Raw genomic sequence first — 12,358 nt, 5'->3', positions numbered from 1 at the left:
AAGGGAAATTCCACGCATATCGTCATCGTTGAGCTCTCCGCCTTACACCTCGCGACTCTTTCTACCAGGTGCTCCGGCTTATCTTCGCAATAGTCTTGATCGCATCTACTAGTCAATTCATCTCAGCTCCTCAGTCTTCTCATTCACCTCCCCCGAGTGTTTGCACCCGCATGATGCCGACCCCCGCCCTTCGAATCTCGCCGCACTGAGCTTCGCATGAGACGAACACCCATTGATCACTCTCACTCGATCATTCGTGATTGATCTTACTGTTACTTTCATCTCGCACCGTACTTGCTTCCAGACCTCCTGCACCGAGCTATCTTCCGCCAAAAGTGACAGCAGCGCCAGGTTGTCGCAAATAGTGCAGCTGTATAGACCTGCCTATATACATTGTCGCATTCATCTAGACCACAACCTCGAGTCATGAGAATCCTCCTCAAAAGCTCACTGACTCGATAACACGCTTTGATTTCAACATGGTGCTCGATAACTCGCGAGGAGCGTCGCCTCCTACGGAAGACCCAAAAGAACCCAATGCGGAGAACTTGGAAGACACCGATACCCCAGGCGTTGATCTCTTATCTCTCTCCCGCGCGGTCAAAGCAAGAAAAGATGAATACACCTGCCGGCGGACGATCCGGATCAAGGTTGGCACATGGAATGTGGCCGCAATCTCCGGCACCGAGCAAGATATTGGCAAGTGGTTCGTCCAAGGCCAAGGAGTATGCGAGAAGTTTTCGGGCTTAAAGGGCTCAGACTTTCAAAAAAATATTACGACGGATGGATCTAGTGGATCCTCTGAAGAAACCGATGAGGAAGCTCAGAAGGAGGGAAAGTCGGCAAAACCCTTCCAATGCAGCCCGGAGGCGATCGACCTCTATGTTCTGGGCTTGCAGGAAATTGTCGATATTTCTTCTCCGACCGAGGCCTTGCGACCCTATACCGACTCCGGGCCATCAACCCGATGGAAAGATGCTGTCCAGAAAACGCTTCCTCGGCATATCAACTCGTTTCCGAGGTTCAATTGCTCGGTCTCTTGCTCCTTATCTATGCATCCCCGTCAATCGCAGAAAGTATCTCGTCTGTAAGTACGAGTTCTGTGGGAACGGGACTGATGGGCTACATGGGCAATAAAGGTGCCGTGGCAACCCGTGTGGTACTGGGTGAAACTACCCGTTTAGTCTTTGTGAACGCCCATTTGGCGGCTGGATCAGACAAGGGAAGTCTAGAAAGGCGCAACTGGGATGCATCTCAAATTGTTTCACGCACCAAGTTTGAGTCGGCTGATCCGGAACGTACACAAAATAACCAAGCCGACCTGATCGGCGACGAAGACTTCGCTTTCTGGTTCGGTGACTTGAATTACCGACTTGATGACATTTCGGGCGATGATGTGCGGCAGTGTCTGGCTCGACACACAGTCAATGCTTATGATACTGCGCGCCAGGAGCAGCAAAAGTCGAGCAGTCGCCGGAGCTCCAAGGTCGATGCTAATGCCGAGCCTGAATCTAACCTGCCATCGCCTATGGAAGGAGATGAATATGCTGAACCTGTGAGCGACGAAGAGATCGATCCTCACAACGATCCTGCATCTCTACAAACAACGATTTCTTCTCTTATCGTCCACGATCAACTACGGATGCAACAGAAGAAAGGAACTGCCTTCCACAGAGGGTGGAACGAGGGCCAGATCTCATTCTTGCCGACATACAAATACGATGTTGGAAGCGTCGCAATGTTCGATTCCAGCGAGAAGCGTCGTGGTCCCAGCTGGTGTGATCGAATTCTCTACCGATCCAGACGAGACATGCTCAAGTATGAACAACAGTATCGGGAAACAGAAGAGGCTCGAAAGCGTGACAAAGAAATGGAGGCTCGTGGCTTGGACAAAGCGGTTGCAGACGACAATGTCTTGTTTGAATATGACCCCGAAACAGATGGCGCGGACGGTGGAGACGGTTCGGACGGTGCTGCCGATGTCGATAACTATAACTCCGATGATGATGCGGCAACAAACTCCTCTCAGGACCCCAGCAAGGACCCCGTGGAGGACGTTATTCGTCTGCACCATTATATTTCCCATCAAGGCATCCTGTCATCCGACCACAAGCCTTTGGACGCAATATTCACCTTGAACATCGATGCGGTCAACCCCAGCCTCAAGGCCAAGGTCCATCAAGAGGTGGCACGCGAATTGGATAAGGCCGAGAACGAATCCCGACCCGGCCTCACGGTGGTGGTCGATATCCAGGCCGGCGAAAAGCGATCAGAACTAGACTCGAATACTGTCGATTTTGGCACTGTGTCCTACGACGTTCCTGTTCACAAGACTTTGACCATTGCCAATACCAGCAGTACCTCGGCGACCTTCTCATTCGCCGAACGGCCTGGCTTCGAAGGAGACCACAAAAACGAAACCCCGTCTTGGCTTGACATTAAGGTAAATCATGTTGGCGAGAGTCATTCTGGAGGAAAAGGCGCTGCTGGCAGCCACACTTTGCCCCCCCGGAGAAGTGGCTCATGTCGATATCACTGCGCACGTACGCCTTATTGAGCAAGTCCGCCTACTGAACCTCAAAAAGATCAAGCTGGAAGAGATCCTCGTCTTGCGTGTGGACAGTGGTCGGGATCATTTCATCTCTGTATCCGGACAATGGCTACCCACATGCTTTGGATGCAGTGTTGATGAGTTAACACGCATGCCAGAGGCTGGTGCCAGGAGCCTTGCAACAGATGGAACTATCCCGCTGTCCAAAAGCGAGCATGAAGTGCGGTTATCAGCTCCGCGAGAGCTTTTCCGGTTGACCGAGTCCATTTCCGAGCTGGCAGAACGTGCAGTAGCAGAATGGAGTATGACGAATGGCGAGTCTGGAGAAGAACCGCCTTGGGTCAAAGATCCATCCGGAGCGGCATGGCCCTTCGAGTCAGATACATGGACCCTGAAAGAACAACGCGAGCGAGCACCTCTCCTCGCTTCAGTCCGCGAAGCCCTCGACACCAACAAATCACTGTCCTCCATTTTCGCACCGGAGATTCCATCCCTGCACCGTCTCGAGATCCTCTCCGAAACCCTGCTCGTCTTCCTCAATTCCCTCAGCGACGGCATTGTCACTGCATCCGTCTGGCAAGATGGAGCAGCACATGCTCGCGCGCGAAAAACAAAAAGCTCCGCCTCGAACATGGGAAGAGTCCCAAGCCTGGGTCCTCGAAAGTCTAGCGTACTCGCCCGCACACAGTGTCTCCTTCACTTTTGTAACATTCATGCTGGCCCGGATCGCCAACGAAGTCGCTCCCGTTCCATCAACAGCGCAACCAACCTCTTCATCAAATCACAAAGAACAACCTGCCGACGTTGACTTCAAATCGAAGGAAGGGAACACTTCTGAATCCCAATCTCATACCCCAACACCTGCCTCCGCCGCAGCATTCATTGTCGCAGGTAGTTTCCGCCGCAAGCGTGCACCGACTGTAAGCGGATCCGAACCATCTGGGGGTACCGCATCTCAGCCCGCAGCGCGCCGCCAAGCTGTCGAGTCTTCGTACGCGTCCATTTTTGCTCGCGTGCTCATTTCGGCCTCTGTGCCTGTCCCAACGAAGGAAAAGGAGAGACGGGCATCTGATGAACGGAAGAAGAGTATCATAGAGCCGTTCTTGAAGATGGTTGGTGTGGATGAGCGTGGACCGTCGGGTGGTCGATAATCAACGTAAACTGGCTCTATCGTTGTTGGTAGACGCTCCGGAGGCCTCTTTTTCAGCAATGTAGCTTCGTGTACACGGGGGGATAGACTCTGCTTCAAATGTTTGATGTGTTGAGGTTTTCATGTATAGTTTGCATTCCGCGATCCCAATTATACTTCTTCGAATAGACTGATGATTTTTCGATGCTACAGGATATTACGGTCGACTGAATCCATATTTATAATCCATGGAGTGGCCTGATCGAGGTGATCGAAAGGTAGATTGGAAGTCAAATATATACGCCTGTGGATATCTCTGCAATCCGCCCATTCCCTGCCCTTATTCCATACTGTCCTGTTTCCAATGCCAATACATATGCCCAACGAGGCACCGTCCGAAAAATCCCGAAATTATGCAAAATGAAACCCGAAAATTGATCTTATTACCTAAGAAATGCTAGATGCTCTGCAAGGTTTGAGGCTTGCGGCGTTTTCCGTTCGGGGAACTGGAAATATGTTGCACCAGGGGTGAGACACTTGGGGCGCGAGATGGTTGGGGAGAGTGATTCCGACGTCTTGATATAGTCTTCCCTTTGCTCGGTCTGGAGCGTAACGGGGATGGACGGTGACCGCCTATCATTTGTTTGACTATCAGTAGACAGCAACTTGCTGCTCGGCCCGGGAGGTTCAAGATAGAGAGGAAGAGTTGCACAGGAACGACGATGCAGGCGCATGCCCAGTCGATCAGAATGAAAGCGTAGCTCTGGCGACGAGAAATACTAGAGCGCTGCGCAGCAGCGGCTAGGGCAATGGCGTCGTGGACTTGCATTTCGAGTTCTTGGAAGCGCATATCGGCCTGGTGATTGGTGAGAGCTGTGCGTTTCTCGTAGCGGCGGACGGCGCGATTGAGTGCTTCGATATCTGGTTGAACTGCTCGGCGAGTCTCGACGACTGCCTGAGTAATGAGAGACGGAGCATCTGTCTCCTGGGAGTGAACTTTCGAGCTCGACTCGAGACGGGCGGCGGCAGCCTTGGCGACATGGGCCTCTAGCTCTTCGAGTCGGGTGGTGAGGTCCTGAACTTTCTCGGACTCGACTTCATTGTCGGCGGATGCTACGACGCGCTGGAGATGGAGCGTACGGGCTTGTACGAGTTTTAGAAGGTGGGCGACGGGGCGGACCTCGGACGCTAGGGAGGAAGATGGTGAGGTTGTAATTCGAAACGAGGCCTTCTGATGGTCGGGACAGACTGCCTCGAATGCCGTGGAGTAGCCAAGCGCCGATCAGAGGAAAGACGAAGCATGCGGCCAGGGCAGCCAATTCATGGATCTGGAGTTCCTTGACAGCTTTTGCCTCAGCCGAAGCACGCAGGTGGTGGCTCTGGGGGCCGGATTGAGCCAACTGGGGACTATCGTGACTATCACTAGTCTCGATAGTCTCATCGGCCTCATCTAGGTCGATTTCAATGGGATCGGTGGGAGCCTCGAACCTAGTGTCACGCTGGATGGCTTGGGCCGAGCGATACCAGTCCCTGGAACCGATCTTAGCTCGGGAACTTTATACAAAGGAGATTATGAACGTACCATGGTAATCGGACCGACCAATTTAGAAAAACCGCAGCTAGAATCAACAATGTGACATCAGTGACAAAGACACTGCCATTCTGAAAGAAGACGCCAGCGATGGCCGGCAGCAGCGCTAGGCCCAGCGGTGCCGAATGCCAGTGCGACTCCTCGGTCGCAGGGTCCTCTCCCTTGGCTACGCGGGGAAGGAAGAGGCCATCGGTGGAAGAGCGGATAGAGTTGCGAGCTTCGGAGATGGAGTCAGATAGCGTGGAGTTACGACGCTGCCCGGAATCCAGGCGTGGAATACGGCGACGTAGTGGATCGGCCATGATGTGAGAGGTGTTCCTCCATGTATATTGAGGAGTTCGTGCTTTGCTGTGCTTTGCTGTGCTTTGGCGTCAGGCTCGGGCTTGGGCCTAGGACTGGGACTAGGACTGGGACTAGGACTGGAACTAGAATTGGGACTAGAATTCGGACTAGAATCAGGACTAGAATCAAAACTGGACCCTTGACCCCAGCTAAACTTGGCTGAGGTTGTGTCGGCTGTCGTCATCCATGCTAAGGTCTCAGCAGAGTCCCCTTACCTCACCACACTGACCTCGACACACACTTACACGTCTACACATTTACGCAAGTAGCCTCTAACACTGGCACAGGAGCACTTGACTCTGACCGCGATTGCAAGGAAAATGCAAAGACAAAGATATGACCCGGTCACACCAGATCCGAGCCCATTGGGCCCATTCTTTTGAATTGTCAATAGGCGGCTTCTATTGAGCTCCCGAAGCGGAGAAGCTCACGGGTCAAAACTCGTCAACTCATGGCAAAAATGCTCCTATTTGCAATCTCCCCGATGACTCTGCGACTTCTTATTGAGACCCGAGAATATTGCTTCACTGGACATGTTCTTTACTGCAGCCTTCGTGCCTCGCCACTGGGCCTATCGGTCTCCCTTCCCAGAGAATGTCTCGATATAGGCTTCGCTCCAGACGTTATTGTGAACCATTCGTCTCGGTCTGTACTCGTACCTGGATAATGTCAGCTCCGAAGTCTTGATATATGGTCCTCAGCGCGTTGTCTGTACTTGATCTTTATTCTTCTCAGCATCTTCTATTTAACTTCGGAGCTGCTGGTAAGCTCTCAAAGTTCCTAGAACTGATTCGCTATCTGCCGCATATTATTTGGTCTGTGACAGAAACCCGAAGTGTCTCGCCATGGATCCTGGTGAGGGTTCCGATCTTAACAAGCGCTATCCGCTAGCGGTCGCTTTGCCAACCTTGTCTTTCTTGTCCATTGGTCTTTCCATCTCGCCGTTGATCCTGCATGCCAAGAACCGCAACTTGCCAGCTACGGCTCTGATATGCTGGTGTAGTATCCTCAATGTGTTCAACATTATCAATGCCCTGATCTGGCCAAACGACAACATCAACGCATGGTGGGATGGCAAAGGCCTCTGCGATGTCGAGTTGAAGATCATGGTCGCGAGTTACGTGGCTATCCCAGGGTGTCTGGTGAGCATGTTCCGGGGCCTGGCAATGGTCATGGATACGAGTCGTGCAACTTGGACCCCGAGCAAGATCCTGCGTTGGCGCAACCGAGCCATCGATCTACTGTTCTGTGTGATCGCTCCGATAATTGCCATGATCACGCACATTGTCTGGCAGAAAAGCCGCTTCCTTCTCTACTCCATTTCGGGCTGTGTGAACAACTTCGACGAGAGCTGGGTGACCTTTATGCTGGCATTTATCTGGCCCCCCATTCTCTGTTTGATCGCCGGCTATTATTGTTGTGAGTCGTGACGACAACCCTCGATTGAAATGGTTCACTAACTATGAACAGGCCTCGTCTTAATGCGACTTTTGAAATACCGAAACGACTTTGTGCATATCCTGCGATCCCGTGGTACCACTATGAACAAATCAGGGTTCCTTCGCCTTTTCTTCCTCGCTTTCTCTATGCTTATTGCAATCCTACCCGTGGAGACCTACCTGGTCTGGTACGATATGAGCCTTTCAATGCCCTGGCATCAGTACTCATGGAAGAGACTCCATGGACCAGGCTCAAATTGGTCTCAAATCCAAAAGGTGCCTACCTCCGGTATGGTATTCTTCGACAGATGGAACCCGGTTGCGGCAGGATTCATGATTTTCATCTTTTTCGGTTTCGGTCATGATGCCACTAAGATGTATCGTCTGCTGTCCTGGTATCTCGGTTTCGGGTACTGCTTTCCCGGTGTGTCTCGTCCGCTTGAGTCACAGGCCCTGGCCACTGTCCCTGCTCGCAATGACTCCAGTTCGACTACTTTGGCTGGAAGCGCCAGCAGCAAGGGAAAGTCAGTCTTCAAGAAGGCATTTTCACCACGGCATGTATTTCCTAGATTTCCCAGACGGCCATATACTAACAACTGGACTACCAGCGGCCCTGTTCTTCCAACCCACAATGGTCCCTACAATCAAATCGACAAGGACACAGTCTCATCCTCAGTCCCAATCATCAATGCCAACTTGCCCACTAAGAAAATCCCGTGGTACCGCTCATTCTGGAATCGCCGCAAAGCTTCTCATAATGCTGGCATGGGCAACCTTCTTGATGATCTGTCCGTTCCATCTCAGACCATCTGCACCAATGCTTGGGCAGGAATCAGCCAAAGCCGAGGAAGTAATGAGTATTCAGTTGGCCCGTTCTCACCCCGGACCAAGGATTTCATTCATGTGAAGCAAGTCATTCGTCAGGAGAGTGAGGTTCAGCTCTAGGCAGCTATGATTTGCTTTCAAGCACTGCTTCTCTCAGGTCCCATCTATGGCAATTCTTCTGTACTAGCGAAGCCATATCTCAGTTTTAATTCTTTTACCCTCTTGACTTAGTGTTTCAATTCAGATGGACTCTCATCGTGTTTGAAGTATCCCTCACCCATGAGTTTGTATAGTCGAAAACCTTTGCCATATCCTAGTGAGAATCCATCTACAGGGCAACCACCGTACAGCGGAACAGGGTGTATTCAGGGTATACAAGTACAATAAAATCACACAGCAAGAATCAGAAGCGCCCGACCCTGTTCACCTGCACCAAGCGTCTCAATCGACCCAGTCTCTCTAAACAAACAAATCCCAACCTGGACCACCCGTATCCGAAAACACCACATATTTCATATCACACTCGACTCGTGATGCGTACGAACTAGCATATTATCGACGGATCACTCACTGGTCGCCACCGGAGTGCTGGGGACGGTTGAGGACCTCAAGAGAGCCTATAAAGAAAACGTGTCAGATATCACCCCGATATTGAGATCAATAACTGGAACTGAGAAACATACGCTGCACAATGTTCAAGTTTGTCTGCTTCTGACCATCAGCGTTCTCATAGGAGCGCATGCTAGCATCACCCTCAAGATAAACTAGAGTTCTATTGTTGAATCAGCAACCCGTCCCAATACACCATTCATCGAGATCCCCCAAAAAAACATACCCCTTCGGCAGACTCAAGATGTAATCCCGCTGCCCGCCCTCAGGCAAGAATGCACCAACGCGGAACCAGCTCGTCTGGCGGTTATCACGGGGCCCGTACGAAGTTCCAATTGAGTAGCGGACGATCTCTTGGCCGGAGGAGGTGGCAGTCAGCTCGGGCTCGGCGCCCAGGCGGCCGGTGATGATCATGCGGGCGACGGAGCGCGACGCGGAATTGCTGAAGCTGCGCGCGGTGGCGTTAGCGGCACGGGCGAGACCCAGAGTCGGGCGGAGGGGGGCGAAGGAAGGCATGGTGCTGTTTTGGAGTTTGCGGGGTTGTGTTTGCGTCGGATGGACGGGCGTTCAGGGACGAGTTGGTTGACGTCGACGCGGGTCGCGTCTGGTCATGTGATTGGCCGCTTTAGGAGATTGGATGCATCAGATTTTGGGGCCTTTCAAGAGTGTTTCAATTGGATTTATGAGTCCTGCTTTGAATTATTAGAAGCTTTCAAGAATTTTCTTATTGATAAATGAGACTCAATTTCTTTTACTATTCAAAATCGAGCAACAGGTCACAAAACAGTATTATACAAGAGAATTGGCTCCGACAAACGGCGCGAAGTATAGATTTGCGCCAAACCATGACGACACTATCCCGATAACGAAGACCAGAATGTCTTCACCTCGAGGTAAATGCAGAAGCTGCGAGCGCAGGAGACAGCCATTAGCACCGGCAAGACCCCAGGTAGCAAGTACTCGGCCATATTTGAGGGGAAACAGAGTAGGGTGAGCGGTTTGGCCTTTGACCAGTCCGAACATAATGGCGAGCCCAAATCCATGGACAAACAAACCAAAAAAAAAATGTCATCATGGCCAATGCAGCGGATTGAGTTCTCGATAGTAGCTCGAGGAGAAAACTTTGCAGACAAAACAAGACCACATATAAAGCTCTGGCCCAACGCTGAGATACTTTCTCGGGCTTGATTGTCTGCAAAGGTAGCATCACCATTGTACTGATCCCAATCAAAGCAAACACTGCCCCCATGATCACGAACTTGATAGTCGAAGCCATTGCGTTAAAGATACTGAGACCGAACAAGATATCCAGGCCGACATAAACAGCAGTACCGGTCCAATAACGTTTCGTATTAATGGATTACTTGGCAACCTTTGGTCAACCAACACAATGATGGCGAGATAAGTCCATCCATTGAGAAAGCAGCACAGAAGAAAGGTCGTGAAAAGAATGCTTGCCAGGAACAAGCCTATTCCGATGACTGCAAATCCCCACAACAATGCGCCATACGCAGCTGCCATGGGGGCTCCCGTTCTTGACTAGGTTGAAGTGCAAGTACTGACACCATCGGAAAACCGTAGACACGCTTTCCATGGTGCAAAGCTCCGTGCTAGTGATGTTAGTAGTAGTCTTCTCAGCTCGGCTTGAAATCCGCACAAAGCGTAGACTGTACCGACGCTCAATATATTGGCCAAACTGACCAACACGAGTCGTTTCGAGAGCATGCTGAGTCTTGATACTGTCTTTAGGACGAATATTAATAATAAATCCAAGGCAGAACAGCAACGAGAGTAAAAAAGAAAAAAGAATTAGTTGTGATCGGCTCCCGACGCGAGCTGGTTTGTCAATGCTACCCAGTGGAGCCGCATTCTTGGGGCCGTAATTACGCCAACCGGTGGAGATCTTCAGGGAACGGCTCCGGGGGTAAGCTTGATGACTCGGGGCATCTCTCAACATACAAGTTCAATGAAGCTGAATGGTTTTCCAATCGGTGAGTTCATGCAATGCGTAATTTTATAGGTATCAAGCACTTGGAAGTGTTACGATGGTGGATGAAGCTGTGGGGCGTAAACACTGCCTTACTGTTGCTCGATGGATCTAATCGACTTCAAGTGGTAGTTCATTCGCCAGTGATCCAAAACCTGATTTGAACTAATTCCAAATGTAATCCAAGTGGTTCTCAATCTACAGACAAATCTTCAGTTAACAACGTCACTCCACTGGACATAAAAAGAATACAACTTCGAAAAACTGTTCGTCGGCACGAAATGGGCGAATCACTTATTGGCATTGCTGGCATCCACGACATTTCCCCTTCAGTGAGTAGACCACCTATGGGCCATCCCGTAGCGAATTTTCGAAACATTCTATAACTTTTTTGGATCCAGGTTTACTCGTCCATCCTGAGCGCGGCGTATCATGAAGCCGATACTCTCAACTCGCCAGCAACGCTTGTCCTCCTGACACAAGCAACCAAAGATGCAATCAATCAACTTACCAGGGACTCGGTGACTCATTCACCTGTTAAACGTTCTTTCACCTCTCCGTTTCTCGGATGGAGTGCTCATAACGTTGCGCAATTCTTGTCCGAGACCGCAGAAGGGAGCATTGTGGACCCGGGACTGTTTCTTCTTGCTGACGACACAACGGCAGAAGATGAGAATACTTTATTATTGGTGCAGGTTCAAAGGACAGAAAGATGCAAGAATCAATTCAGCCTCAGAAGTGTGCGTTTAGCTGCGAGATTCCTGAATACCGAGGCGGTTGCTGTGTCGATCGGTGCGAAAGGAATAGATGAACGGTTGACTAGGGTGGATGGGGACGGGGTATTCAGTGGTTGAAGAGGAGATAGGTTCGGTCCACGGCCACCGGAGAAAGGTGGCAAAGGGTGAAAAAGCAACTGTAGATCTAGTTTACTCTTCCGTTGACTACCAACTCAGATGTAGTAAGATTTGATACAGTTTCTACTCTTGCTTTGCTTGTAGGCCCATAAGTGGATCCTCGCTAAGCTAGTCAAAACTACTTGATAACGCTCACTTAGCAGTGTGCTGGTTCCAGAGAGAGTTTTATTCGAGGATCTAGGTAAGACGACATTGAATAGGCTGATCAGCTTGAGCATCGGGTCGAGCGATCAGGTTGCTCAGGACGGCTGAGTGACTCTCACCCTGTGCTTCTTCCCGAAGCGGCAGCTTTTTACCATCACGTAGACTATGACTAATATTTGTTATTTATATTCTTCTTCCAAAAATGATCTTTTCGCGGTGCTCGTTCACGTATCAGTCTTCCAAATTGGCCCAAAAGCATCATCGCACGTGGATCACACATCGGATTGGGGTTCGATTGGACTCGTATCGATAGCGCTAAATTGTCTGAAGGCTACCAAGGCTGAATATACCTCGAGAAATCCACGGAAGATTGGAAGTCTGTTTGGTGCTCGGTTTAGTCATGAGCCGAACAGCATAACCCCGGCTTTGGTGCTTGTGGTCAGAAGTTTATTGTCCGACCGAGAAGATAATGTAATCGGGCCTCTACACTTGACTCAATTACTGTCTGGATATTTGTAATTAAAAATCTACAAGATCTTTGCGCGTACTTCTTCACTTGCAATATATCCTTTCAGATAACTTTGAACAAGTCTGACTTACCAGGCCCAATTTGATTATTAAGCCTGAAACCTAGAAGTACATCTAGACTGCTCTATTTTGGATCTTTTGGGACTGGAACCACCACAGCATCATTTGTCATCCATCGATTTCATCGGCCTCCGTCTGAAGAAAGAGTTGGGTGAAAATCCCAAGTGGCTTCAGTAATCATATTTGTGGATGACATCATACTTTGTGAAAGACACGACCCATTGGACTTGGGGTCCTCT

The 12,358-nt window shown here is 50.4% G+C and overlaps 6 protein-coding genes across 6 annotated transcripts; 3 read left to right on the top strand and 3 right to left on the bottom strand.

The window, feature by feature from the left end:
• Positions 1-479: 479 nt before the first annotated feature.
• N7477_007415 (phosphatase family protein) lies at positions 480-3,702 on the top strand (the record flags this gene model as incomplete). Its single annotated transcript, XM_056969078.1, has 5 exons — positions 480-1,021; positions 1,074-1,087; positions 1,140-2,443; positions 2,586-3,255; positions 3,311-3,702. The coding sequence occupies 5 exons, from the start codon at positions 480-482 to the stop codon at positions 3,700-3,702; spliced, it is 2,922 nt and encodes a 973-aa protein (XP_056819110.1).
• A 435-nt stretch (positions 3,703-4,137) lies between these two features.
• On the bottom strand, positions 4,138-5,573 carry N7477_007414 (uncharacterized protein; the record flags this gene model as incomplete). The annotated part of the gene is made up of 3 exons (XM_056969077.1): positions 4,138-4,868; positions 4,930-5,210; positions 5,263-5,573. 3 exons carry the CDS (start codon positions 5,571-5,573, stop codon positions 4,138-4,140), a joined length of 1,323 nt encoding a protein of 440 aa, XP_056819109.1.
• An 885-nt stretch (positions 5,574-6,458) lies between these two features.
• On the top strand, positions 6,459-7,997 carry N7477_007413 (pheromone receptor; the record flags this gene model as incomplete). The annotated part of the gene is made up of 2 exons (XM_056969076.1): positions 6,459-7,032; positions 7,084-7,997. 2 exons carry the CDS (start codon positions 6,459-6,461, stop codon positions 7,995-7,997), a joined length of 1,488 nt encoding a protein of 495 aa, XP_056819108.1.
• A 447-nt stretch (positions 7,998-8,444) lies between these two features.
• On the bottom strand, positions 8,445-9,002 carry N7477_007412 (single-stranded DNA-binding protein; the record flags this gene model as incomplete). Its single annotated transcript, XM_056969075.1, has 3 exons — positions 8,445-8,494; positions 8,561-8,649; positions 8,713-9,002. 3 exons carry the CDS (start codon positions 9,000-9,002, stop codon positions 8,445-8,447), a joined length of 429 nt encoding a protein of 142 aa, XP_056819107.1.
• Positions 9,003-9,275: 273 nt separating this feature from the next.
• On the bottom strand, positions 9,276-9,509 carry N7477_007411 (Major facilitator superfamily domain general substrate transporter; the record flags this gene model as incomplete). Its single annotated transcript, XM_056969074.1, has 1 exon — positions 9,276-9,509. One exon carries the CDS (start codon positions 9,507-9,509, stop codon positions 9,276-9,278), a length of 234 nt encoding a protein of 77 aa, XP_056819106.1.
• A 1,245-nt stretch (positions 9,510-10,754) lies between these two features.
• Positions 10,755-11,327, top strand: N7477_007410 (uncharacterized protein; the record flags this gene model as incomplete). The annotated part of the gene is made up of 2 exons (XM_056969073.1): positions 10,755-10,805; positions 10,875-11,327. 2 exons carry the CDS (start codon positions 10,755-10,757, stop codon positions 11,325-11,327), a joined length of 504 nt encoding a protein of 167 aa, XP_056819105.1.
• Between the last annotated feature and the right edge of the window lie 1,031 nt (positions 11,328-12,358).

This window comes from Penicillium maclennaniae (assembly GCF_028827695.1).
Source record: "Penicillium maclennaniae strain IBT 15551 chromosome Unknown utg000007l:1.0-4884863.0:1.0-4888362.0, whole genome shotgun sequence".
Lineage (NCBI taxonomy): Eukaryota > Fungi > Ascomycota > Eurotiomycetes > Eurotiales > Aspergillaceae > Penicillium > Penicillium maclennaniae.
This window is presented reverse-complemented; position numbering and strand designations above follow the sequence as displayed.